The following is a 13,081-nucleotide window of genomic DNA, read 5'->3' on the forward strand; positions in this document are numbered from 1 at the left end:
TATTTTGCATATTAATTCACATGAAGTAGTTAGGGAGGCTGGTTCCAAAACAAGATTCCTGTCCGCCTATAATGCCGATCCGTCCTTTAAAAGCTGTGCTTTCTGTGAAAGGCAAAGCCATGGGGAGCTGTACTCGTGATTTTTAATGTATATCAGGTGAGGGAGTGCATAGTGAATGAATACTTGTATGTTTGTCAATGAGCAAAATTGTATTCTGTAATATCAGCTATTATTCTAAAAGTGTTATTTAATTTTTCAAGAAAAAAAAATCCGTTCTGATTTGACCTTCTAGCGTTGATGGATCTCTCTCCCGTCAGACACGTGGCAAGTCATCATCTCCATGTGCCTCAGCTGCTAAAATTAGTTTGCCAGTGTTCTGATTAGTAGACATTCATCAACCTTACATGTTTCACAAAATGGGCTCTTCAGGTTGCTAACTGTTCCACGTGTAGGCAGACTCTTCCAGATTTGTTGAGAATGTCCCAACTACAGCTAGTTGGGATAGGCAAGAATTTTGCTCTGATTCGGACAGTTTGGTGACAGGCTGATCTACATTTAAAGGGGCAACTGCTGATAGCAGACCTAGAAACAACACTTTGTTACATTCTTTACAATCTACTTGTCGAACACAGACAAATGTAACCATACCCAAGGCAAAGACTTGACTCCTTTAGTTTCTTTGGATACCTAGCACAATTTATTTGGGGCCTCTGCCAATCAAGTGTTTCCTTTAACCTCATCACTCCCTGTCCTCATCAGAAAACACAAAGTTAACGGGGGGGGGGGGGGGGGTGAGAGGGACGGGAAAAGGTAGAGGCTTGCCTGTGCAAACTCTTGTTGAACATGCTGTCACATCACGAGTGACCAGGGCAAAAGAAATCCCTCCCATGTCTCATTTCACCAGGTTGACAAGCTTTGCAGGGAAAAAAATAAAATAATGAAATATTGTACTTCTAGGTGGATTTTGCAAAAACAAAAACGGGTATTCATCACCCAGATTTAGCCCTTAATGTCTATGCCATTGGTACACTCTGGTGATAGGAGGGTGTGCCCCTCTAGCATGTATAAAGGAGGGTGCCCTCTAGCATGTATAACAGAGTGTGTGCCCCTCTAGCATGCATAAAGTAATCTGACAGATAAAGCGAGGCAGGTAGATTGGTCCGTTTTCTATAAAGATTCTCACGTGTGCTCCCACATGTCACCACTGTACCAGCTGCAAGCAAATGCTGTTTTGCAGTGCATGCTATAGATTTACAATACAACGGAAATATATATTTAATGGGGATTACTTTGTAGGAAGGAACATCGGGGCTGAGAGGTTCTTATAAGGCGAACATTAAACATTATATGGGCCCTTTCTAAACAAAGGTACAGATTTAGGGAGGGGGGGGGGGGGGGAGCTGACAACACACATTCCTCAGCTGTTTCAATCTCCTCCACAAGCCAAGAATCTGTGGCATCCCCATTACTATCACAAAGCCATCACTCATCCTTCACATATGGTCGCATCCTTTTCTGCTTGCAGAGAAGAATGAGTAATACTTTGCATTTACATCCAACAAGAACAGCTGATGTTCTGCAGGATGCAGAGGCAGTTTTCGTTAAGAAATCAGTGCGTTGCAGGTCTTTTCTTAATCATGGACAAGGTAAATCGAATGTTTTTACGGAGGCTCAGGTGCCCTTGCTAAATTCGTTTTCTGTCATCTTGACAGTTTTTGAAAATGGAATAACTTTCCAGCCCTCTATTGGAGGGAGAGTAGAAAGGAAGAGTCAGTCAAGATTAATACAGTTAGATTACCAGCAGGGAATGGGTCAATTGGTTCAATAATCTACAAATCCCACAGGCACAATGCATCATCCACACATTGTTCAACAGTGATGTAGTGGTGGTGCTTCATTTGATTAAAAACATGGACCAATTAAATGGGTACTAAAAAGTTTGCATTTAAGCACAGTAACTACTTTATGTATAGATGTGGGGCTCAAACGCTTTTTTGCTTTCCCAACTCCTTGCTCTCTAGCAACACTGAAGCTACAGGCTCCTATTCCAATTTCCCCCTCGCAGGATCTGTTCCTGATTACCGAACATGGGTTACAGAGGCAGGAGTGAGGTTTCAGTGGGAGGCGGGGAGAATCCAGTTGTACAGAGTTGGTTTCGGTTTAGTGAGCGCTTGTGGTTAAAACTGGGAGAGCTGTAAACACTATGGAAGGGAACGCAGAAATGTCAAAGACTAGGCTGGTGATGTGACATAGGAGACTCCCCTGGTTAAAGCTGTGTTGCCAAGTCATGGTGCAGACAGGGTTGCATTATGCAGTTGATCAGGAGGGGGTTTGGCATGTTTTAAACCCCTACATTCTAAATGTCATTCACATGCAATGGATGCTGCTCCATCTTGTGGCTACACATGTAACTGCACAATGAACGACTTTGGCAAAGGCCTTTTCGGAAGAGGTCAGTTAGCTCAATAATGTAGAAAAGAATGTAAAATGTAGTACCCTCATATCAGGGGCAATAACACGGTCGGTGTACAGTATTATAGTACTGGCAGTCAGTCTTCACATTTAAGTGTGCCTACTTAAACAGAAAGTCATTGGACTTTACTATTGAAAATTTGCACAAATTAAATACAACACAGAAGGCTTCATATGAACATACACAATTATTTTAAAGATTACTTTATTTGAGGGGGGGACAGAGCTGATAAACCGAAAACAAAAAATAAGGGGACTGGTAAGGGAACTTTACATGATAAAACATCTCCCAGAAAGCAGATTACAAATCATTACAAGAATTTTTATTATATATTTTTCCTTGGTTTACACCTCTTTTGGAAGCATAAAAGGGTAAAGGAACGTAGCACAAGCTGGTCCCAGAGAGACAGGGACACAGCTTCCATGGTGCACATTAGTTATAAATTAGGGAAGGCCAGGTGAAGGAGCAGATAGGGGACCAATCTGAACTAGGGATTTGCCAAATGTTGTGTTTAAGGCAGTGTCTGGAAGCGACATGCCATGCAAACACTGCCTGATCTGGGTGCTTTATATACTTTAATAAACTCTGCATAAGATATCCCTTTCTACTGATGAAAAGATCACTGCTACAGCAGTCTCCTTCAAGCCCACAGCAACACACAAAGCCTGAGGGGGGAAATCTCCTACCAAGTAAAGTTTGTAGGCCCTTTAGGAAACTCATCTACTCTTACTGTTCATCTGTAGCACACCAGGGTGGGAGGCTTCTGGCAAATGCTCTAGTAGAGTGCAAACCATGCATCTGAAGACAACCTCTTCACTACTGAAGCTGCAAAGTAGGGCCTTTGTGAATTCCATTGATCTGCATTACCAGACAATACAGCACCGAAAGGGCCATCATTCGTTTAATTCCTGCAACAGATTACTTCCATTAACCTCCTCCTGCGGGAAAATAACCATAAAAATAGGTGCTCTGGGAGCCACCTCAAGTTGCTGTTTCTAACCTCGTCACTCCCTGCAAAGCAATGGCATTCCTGGCATAAAAAGGGTAACCTTCGTACAACACGGCAGGGTGCCCTGGGAAGCCTTTAAAACTTTAGTGTGACAATTCAGACATTTTGCCTGACACTGGAGGAGTTAACTGCAATTCAGGGCTCCCCAGCCACACACTGTACTTCCTCCCCCCTCCTAACCCACGCACACGGTAAAAAGCTGCAGCAGCATGCAAGAGAAGACACAAACAGCTCATTGTGTTTCTAACTGAGAATCTTTGTCTGAGGTCGCATTGCTTTTGGATTTCTGAGGGGATATGTTGCTTTTCTTGCTCTGGATTATGCCAATGACGGTCATGGAATAGGGGCAAGAGGGAGAGTAAAGGAGAGGGAGGGATAGGGGAAGAATCCATGGACACAGGATGTATTGCCTGGGTTAGTCTGTGTATTCTTCAGCCTCCTCTTCCCCGTCTGCAGATAGAGCTGCGTACTTGCTTGCGTGACTGAATGTCTGCAAAGAATGGAGAAAACAGAGTTTGAAAGGTTGCTTCTAAAATCAGAACAGGACTGAATTAGTTGGAGATTAGGTGGAAGGCGATGACCGTGGTAGTGGACACAGGGTGAGCATCCACATTATTAACAATCCATCATCAAAATGCCCACACACAAACCTGAAAATTAAATGCTTCAATATAAAGCATTAGCATTATGATTATACACTTCCAAGTGCCCGAAACTAACTTCTACGTACAGAACAGACAAAATCCAAAACACTGTTTAAGCCCGCTCAATAAATACGACCACTTCAGATCACAAATGTCCTTCAAAAACCCACCCTCCATTACAAAAAAAACCCTAACTGGTGTTATAAGTTTTGAAATGCCCCTTTGCTCAGCAGATTGTTACAGCCTTTTCCAGGAGCAATGTATGTTTGTGATCCGTGTGTTGGGAGCAGCTTGACACTCGGTGCAAAATGAGTCACTAAGGAGATTGCATGAAACTGCTTTCAAAGGGCAATGATTTAAAGAGGGGAGAGGTTAACAAAAGTACTGCATTTAGCAAGATATCTTCTGCAATCTATTTTAGATGTTGATGAAAAGGCTGAGATAGTCAATAGCAGATAGACATTTAACCCCTTGAGTTCGAATGGTCATTTTAATTACATGATCTGGTGGCTTGGATAAACTGTAGCTTAATGTAACAGAATGGCAAGATTAGGCAAGATTATAGGCAATCAACAGAAAAACACAACTTTCAAAAAAGACGAGGAGTTAAATGATAGAGTCTTACCTTGTATCTATCCCAATAACTTTTTGCTAATATATTTAGCTTTACCTCCCTCTGCTGGCAAGTCATTGCACATTCTCTACCATTTGAATTAAGTATTTTCTTCACTGTTTTAGTCCCTCTAAAGACAAAGACACAGACACACACACACACACACACACACACACACACACACACACACACACACACACACACACACACACACACACACACACACACACACACACACACACACACACACACACACACACACACACACACACACACACACACACACACACACTAAATGCCAAATTGCAGCAAAAACTGTGCAATCCTGGGATAAACCATCTGCACCAGATGTATCAAAGGAAAAAAATCCAATTTTTAGGATCTTTAAGTTACCACAGCTATGCTGTTTGTTTCGCTCTAGAATTGCACCATTTTTGCCTTGATAAATAACTTATGTTCAACTCAACCACTGCCAGTGAGACCAGAAACGTTTTACTGTTGCAATTCTTAAGTTGCCATAATAAGAGCCATGTTTGAACCCTTTAAGTGCCCCAGGTCATAGTCACTACGTAACGGGGACTTGGCACTCTGGGAGCCCCATGATGTAGTGACTATGCCATGCCCAAAGGGTATTTGATTTTGCTGCTTAAATCTCATGCTGCATTCCCATGAAGCACAGGACAAGATCTGCCCAGTAGTGAAACGGAGGATGGTTCAGTTTCCTGGACAATGGCAGCCGCGGTCATGAGTGCACTGTGCCGGAGGGGCCTCGACTGCGACTCCACCAGCACTCAACGGGTTAAAGCAGTTCTTAAAATTTTTTCAAGCAATCCATTTCTGGCCCCTCTAGCAGTGCAGGTTATACAAGTTTCCAAGGAGGATAAGGGAGGGGGTGGGGTGCAAGTGAAATTTCTCACCATTGCTGGCTCGTCCATGCTCTTTGGCTCCGGATTCCTGCAAAACAAACAAAGTCACATACTGCTGCAAATGTTCAATGCAAAGCACTCCATTAACACCTCTTTGCTCTGAAGGGAGCCACAAGGCTTGATACAAGTGTCACCTCCAACTAGACTGTTTTTATGCACGAGCCCAAACTCACCCTGCATACATGTTGTATGTATGTTCTGCTATGAGAATAATATGATTACACTTGCCCAAGCTGTAGAAATAGTTTATTCATAATTTGTAGGCCACAGACATCACAGGAGTGGAGTGGAACAGATTGTTCAGGTTTAAGAACAGCATTCAAAAATATATGTTCTGTGGAACATATATGCTCTATGTACAAGTTCAGGACACAGTTGAGCTTCGAGATGTGGCGCTGAGGAATGCCATCCGAATGTGTGACATAGTGGGAAGGGAGCTGGAATGACACTGTAGCTTAATGGAGATCTGGTACCTTCTATAGAAGTGGCTGCTGTCTGCCATAGCAATGAATTTTGTTTAGCAGGTGAAATATGGTACAGTGGAATCTTCAATATTAAACCTAGTTTCACTACAGAGATGCGTCATTATGAGGGGTGTCGAGGAAAAACATTGATTTACGTCATCTGGTGATATGTGGAAATTAAACTTGTAGATCTGGTTTTCACAGGAGTCCAGTTTTTTTGGGGAGCGCAGGTATATGTGAAAAGAAAACATACAAACAATAGTGCAATATGCTTTTGGTGATTATGAGGAGTTGATTTCTCCAAAATCCAACGAAATTTGTATTGACACATTTCTCAATCTTTTAGTGCATGTTCCAATCAGTGGCAATATAAGTATCTCTGTGGTGCTTTACCAGATATCCACAGGTATAGGAACATGGTGTTAGATCAAAGCAAGCATTTTGATCAAATGTTAGACGCAGGCGGCTGGAATCTGGAGCGATTTCTTTACTCCTCCACTCTGCTGGGCTTGCATCGCCCGTCTCCGTACGTCCGGGTCGCGTCCCCGGATGCTGGACTGGAGGCAGGTCGGTATACAAGCAGGCAGCACTGTGTGCAGCGTCCCACTCAACAGTGACCGGATCCACTGTACGCGTTTCACCTTTAGCAAGGTTTCATCAGGAGTGTCCATGATTGATTTGGATGCCTTTAAATAACCTACACAACTGTTTCATTGGTGGTTGCAGGCATATTAGAAACTAAATGTCTATATGTAACTAATTGACCACAAAGTAACAATAAGGATGTTACTATCATGCTATAATTAAGTGTGAATTGACAATAAGAACATTAAGAAAGCGATACAATACTTAATTCTCTATGCACACATGCAGAGATCCAAAAATAATATACAACAATACAATACGAATAAAGAACTAATTAATAAAAAATGATAACTAGTGATGATGTATTCAAATATGTAATAGACAATGGAATAAAGACAGAGGTTAGAGATAATTACTAAAAGAACATAAGTATATTTATAACTAGAATTGATCAGTCAGCATGAGACAAAACGATCTGAAGGCACATACTAGAACCACATTATCCTTAAAGGAATACACTATAGTCAAAATCTACATTTAGACCTGTAGGTGACACAGTACCCAATTCGTAAATCCAAAACGACTCTTTTTATTAGATCAATATTTCTGTCTCCGCCTCTCCAATGTGGCATGACCTGTTCAATCACTTTATACATCAACCCCTTAGGGTCAGCATTGTGTACTGTAAGGAAGTGTTTGGACACGCTATGTGTGACTAACTTTCTTTTTATATTTCCACTGTGTTCTAGAATCCGTGTTCGTAGTGGACGGATTGTCTTCACGTACTGTAGACCATATGAGCATTCCAGGAGATACACTACAAATGTAGATCTGCAATTGATATGTCTTAATTTTATAGTTTAGCTCCCAAAAACTACAAAATTAAGACATATCAATTGCAGATCTACATTTGTAGTGTATCTCCTGGAATGCTCATATGGTCTACAGTACGTGAAGACAATCCATCCTCTATGAACATGGATTCTAGAACACATTGGAAATATAAAATGAAAGTTAGTCACACATAGCGTGTCCAAACACTTCCTTACAGTACACAATGCTGACCCTAAGGGGTTGATGTATAAAGGGATTGAACAGGTCATGCCACATTGGAGAGGCGGAGACAGAAATATAGATCTAATAAAATGAGTCGTTTTGGTTTTACCAATTGGGTACTGTGTCACTTGCAGGTCTAAATGTTGATTTTGACCATAGTGTATTCCTATAGGGATAATGTGATTCTAGTATGTGCCTTCAGACCATTTTGTCTCATGCCGACTGATCAATTCCAGTTATAAAGTTACTTATGTTCTTTTAGTAATTATCTCTAACCTCTGACTTTATTCCATTGTCTAGTACAGATTTGAATACATCATAACTAGTTATCAACGTATTTGTTTTTTTATTAATTAGTACTTTATTCGTATTGTATTGTTATATATTATTTTTGGCTCTCTGCATGTGTGCATAGATTTAAACATTGTATCGCTTTCTTAATGTTCTTGGTGTCAATTCACACTTAATTATAGCATCATAGTAACATCTTTATTGTTACTCTGTGGTTAATTGGTTAAATATAGACATTTAGTTTCTAATATGCCTGCAACCACCAATGAAACAGTTGGGCAGGGTATTTAAAGGCATCCAAATCAATCATGGACACTCCTGATGAAACCTTGCTAAGGGTGCGTCCATAGGAGGACAAGCAGCGCTGAGCCATGCGGACGCTCCGCTCTGAACCCCGGCATCCTCAATGAGGATGTCTTGAGAAGGGGCTCACGCAAGCTTCCGCAGGCGTGCGGAGGAGTTGGATTTTTCAGCCGACAGCCAAAGCTGTTTTTCAGCGTGCTGTCGGCTGAAAACATCCAATCAGCGCGAAGCAGCGTCAACGTCATAGCGCCGTGACGTCGACGTCAGTGCCCCGCCTCCCGATCACACCCGCTGGCTCGCCTGCATGTGCATGAAATCGCACAGGCTTCAGCAGACGAGCCTCAGCGCGGTTCAGCACTGCTCCCCCCTCTATGGACGCAGCCTAAAGGTGAAACGTGTAGAGTGGATCCGGTCACTGCCTGCTTGTCTACAGACCTGCCTCCAGTCCAGCATCCGGGGATTCGACCCGAAAGTACGGAGACGGGCGATGCATCCCCAGCTGAGTGGAGGAGTAAGGAAATCACTCCAGATTCCAGCCGCAGGCGTCTTACATTTGATCAAAATGCTTGCTTTGATCTAACACCATATTCCTATACCTGTGGATATCATCTAGTACAGCAGCAGTGCGCAAAGTGGGAGGCGCGGGCGGTTGCAGAGGCCTGTGCTCTTCACCGAGGCATTTAATTTAAATGCCAGGGGATCGCGTGAGGACTCTGCAACTCACTTACCGAAGAGAAGAGTTGGTGTGACGCGTCGCCATGGCAACGCGGCGTCAAATGCAGCGTGACGTCACATGTCCGTCTCCATTGCAACAGGGTCACGGGACCCCGCGGCTTCATTTGACGCCACCAAACAAGTTAAGGGGTGCGCGAGAGCGAGCAGGCAGATGGGCGCAGCTCCAAAGGTTTACGCTCTCCGGTGGTAAAGCATGCAGAAATACTTATATTGCCACCGATTGGAACATGCACTAAAAGAATGAGACATTTGTGAGTACAAATTTCGTTGTATTTTGGAGAAATCAACTAATTATAAATCACCAAAAACATATTGCACTAGTGTTTGTATGTTTTCTTTTCACATATACCTGCGCTCCCCAAAAAAACTGGACTCCTGAGAAATACATGGACGGACAAAGCAATCTGCAATAGGGTTTGAGCTGCAAATCACATTCGTTTGTATTTGGACGTATATTTTAGTTTGATTTTTCACTTCACAATTATATGTATTTGATGCAATTTTTATAGTGAATTAAGCACGATTTTTATAAATAATATATTCTTATTTTAAGAAATATCACTGATTAGGTTAAAAGCGCCACTGAGGGCAACACCATTTGTTTTTGCACTGCTTTTCACAGGACCTAACCAAGATCTTATTTAGCTGTCTGGGAGGAGAGAGGCTGTGGTGAAGGCGCTAGTTAAAGTAGTAAAAGGTGTGGGGTGCCCTGGAATGAAAGTTTAGAAGACGACCTGATTTAGGTGGCGAGATGTGTTACAAAGTAATAACAAATGGGGCCTTTTTTGAATGACTCACATAGGCGTGCTGTGGCACCCACTTGTCTTCAATGCGTGCTCCACTTCATCCTCATCCACTACAAAAGACAAAGATGGTGAGGCCCCATGTGATGTATTCACACACACACAATCTTGCTATTTGAGATACTAGACACTAATCCCTCCCTCCTGTTCTTGTCAAGTAATATTACCTCTTGGTTGGGCAGCCCTGGACTGCCCTCCATTAGATTCTTCACGTCCTTCACTTCTAGAAGGAAAGGAAAGACGTTAAGACATGCTGCCCGGCAGTAAGAGTCAAAGGAAATACAGCCAGATCAGTGCACACCAGCAGATACAAAGCAACAGTTTCCTCCGTCTTAAAATTTATGCAAATCGATTTTACCATACCAATCTGTGGCTGAGCCCAGGGACAAAGTAATCACAATAACATATGCATGGGGCTGATGTGTTTGGCATTCCCATCAAAAGACAGTTTGTTTTGTGTCCTCATTGGCACACAACATGTGAATGATACAGACATCTAGCAGGTATGTTGCAGATGCACCTAGAACAAATAAATCCATGAAACCGCCAGGCTATATGAAGTTGGGGTACTCTTGCACTTACTCCTGGGGGAATTCTGAACTGAGGGAGCGTGAGGGGGGAGGTGCCACGCTGCGTTTTGCCCAAGCGTTCTCCTTTGGTGGAGGGGCTGGTATCACTTTCAATGGGTGCTGGGTGTCCGATTTGGGCGATTTTGAGCTGGGGGAAGGAGAGTCCTCATCCTTTCCAAACACTTCATTATCAACCGACTTCTCGCTCTCCCTTCTCCGTGTGCCTGTGGAGAGATTAAGAGCATAGAAGTTCAAAGTGTGTATCTAAACCAGTGATTCTCAACCGGGGTTCCGCGGAGCAGTCACAGGGGTTCCGCCTAGCCGCCCGCAGTCACTGTGCGGCCCGTGACGGCTTTCCTGGCTCTCTTTCGTGACCTCTTTGGCGGCGGTACGTGGTTGGAGATTCAGCCTCGGCCGCTGAGTAGGACCTGTATGTGCCAAAATCACCCAGATGACATACGTGGAAGGGGAAAATGCATGTAAACCTGGCAGAAAGAGGGCACAGGTTTTCAGTATCGCACAGAATGCATCTGTGATGGGGGTAACATGCAATTATTTGCACTTCTTTTGTGGCATACTGTAGTGGTGTAAAAGTTAATGATGTATTGTGTACTTTGTGATACTATGCTGACAGATTTAAAGAACATTTTGAGTGTGTCTTTAAAGTAGTTTGAATAAGGACAGTTCTGTATTCAATGCAATTGTGCAGGGGCTACACAAAAGTGTTTTTTAGCTCCACGTAGATTTGCTTAAAGATTCGCTTTATAAAAAATAAAGGAATACCCCATATCATTTGACGAGATCAGCGTTTGAGGTTACCTGCTCTACTTCAGCTGCACCATAAGAACTTTGTCACAAATGACGAGTGTTCTAGCCCAAGCACACCCGATAGATGCGTAGGGGACAGGCAGGCTAACTCAATCCCATATATCAAGCAAGGGAACCTTTTTACTTGCTGAAGTGTTTATTTGGGGCAACAACATACAAAAATACATGGGTAGAGAGTGGGAAATAGAGGGGGCTCGTGAGGTGTGAAATTAACCTGCGTGTCAGCTGGATAGGGGTTCTCAGAGATTTTTTTTAAAACTTTGAGGGTTCCTCCAAACAAAAAAGGTTGGGAATCACTGATCTAAACACATTTGGCGTGCAAGAGATATGCACACCTGACATACTGTACTAACGAACAGGGAAACTGTCTAACTTTATTGTACACAGTGAATGTAAAAGTCTAATGTATCATGCCATGTCTGGTATGCTACTGGAATAGAAGCTGCCCTGTAGTCTGTTAGACTATGAAATACAGTAATGTTCCTAGCTCATTGAGAAAGGAGGGACAGAATCGGTTTCATTGCCCTGCTCTACCTAGTTTACATGTAGAAGAGTCGTCAATCTTTGATATAATGAGATCACATACTAATAAAATGGAGTGGACGCAGGGAGTCTATAGAGTTGAATGCACAATTTTCAGCTCTGGGGACCACTGGGTTCCTGAAATACTTACAGATGGAACCAGCGCTGGTGCTGCCTCCTCAAGCGGAAACAAAACAGAGGTTTACATCTCCCTCATCAAGCAGAACAATTGGAAGCCGCAACATCACCCATTGCAGCTTCCTATTATCCTTCGTGATGTGGGAGGTTTCAATATAAAGCACTACCTGTTTCAGCTCCGGGGACTCTCTGCTTCCCAATGCAAAAAGCTTGGAACATTACAGAGTCAGTTACATTTCGCAAAGTGTATGAACTAATGCAACCGCTATTTCACAGTTGCCGTGATCATGGCCTCATCAGTTATTTTTCCATGTAATAATAATTTATAAACAAAGACAGCAATTAGAAGGCCCGATTTAGTTTGAAGCGTGACTGGGCCTTTAAGTTCTCCCTTGCTGCACAATAATGCAGCTTCTTAAACATTTACCAACAGCGGTGATAGCTTTTTGAAGGCTTTTTGAAGGAATATTTTGGTGGAACTTCACATTTCTTTTCTCAACCACTACGTTTAATTAAAAAAAAAAATATATATATATTTTTTTTTTACCAATCTCTACATTCAAACTATGTTCAAATAAACAAAAATGCATTTAACAAGAATTTGTAGTTTTTACTGTTAAAGTCCACTCTTATCAGGTCTAAGGAACCAAATTAAGTGAGATGCTTGCTGTGTATTTTTTTTTTTTTTTTTACGCTACAAGAGATATGGGCAGGATTGAAAAACAAACTCCTTCTTGACATGGCCAAGTGCGGTACTCACTCCTGGAAGAAGGTGCAGTGTTGCCCGTTTGAGACGACTCACTCCCAGTTCTAGAGCGCTCCTGGTTCTCCTCGCTGCGCCAGCTAGGATGCCTGCGCAGAAACAGATACATTACAGGCTAGGTTATTTCTGAAATGCTCATCGGAAATTTAGAAAAGCTGTTGGATTGCACAAGGCTTTAGAGATCTATAAATAAAACACACGTAAAAGCTGCCCTAGGAAACCGCAAAAGGAATTCTGGGCAAAATATTACTTCTAAATCTGGGCAAATTATTATTTCTAAATCTTTAAAAACTACCTACCAGATTTCAGTTATGTTAAAAAGAAAGAGAGAATGGCTTTGCATCGCATGGCATGCTATA

The 13,081-nt window shown here is 42.5% G+C and overlaps 1 protein-coding gene across 1 annotated transcript in view; it reads right to left on the reverse strand.

Moving 5' to 3' along the window:
- Window positions 1-2,660: 2,660 nt before the first annotated feature.
- Window positions 2,661-13,081, reverse strand: part of EIF4B (eukaryotic translation initiation factor 4B) — a 36,013-nt gene continuing 25,592 nt past the window's right edge. Inside the window, exons 10-15 of the mRNA XM_075591840.1 lie at window positions 12,720-12,811; window positions 10,485-10,695; window positions 10,070-10,125; window positions 9,898-9,955; window positions 5,657-5,693; window positions 2,661-3,972 (exon numbers count right to left, since the gene is read on the reverse strand). Coding sequence (XP_075447955.1) covers window positions 3,898-3,972; window positions 5,657-5,693; window positions 9,898-9,955; window positions 10,070-10,125; window positions 10,485-10,695; window positions 12,720-12,811 — 529 coding nt within the window. The 3' untranslated portion in view covers window positions 2,661-3,897. The remainder of the gene's footprint in view (window positions 3,973-5,656; window positions 5,694-9,897; window positions 9,956-10,069; window positions 10,126-10,484; window positions 10,696-12,719; window positions 12,812-13,081) is intronic.

This window comes from Ascaphus truei, chromosome 3 (assembly GCF_040206685.1).
Source record: "Ascaphus truei isolate aAscTru1 chromosome 3, aAscTru1.hap1, whole genome shotgun sequence".
Taxonomy (NCBI): Eukaryota; Metazoa; Chordata; class Amphibia; order Anura; family Ascaphidae; genus Ascaphus; species Ascaphus truei.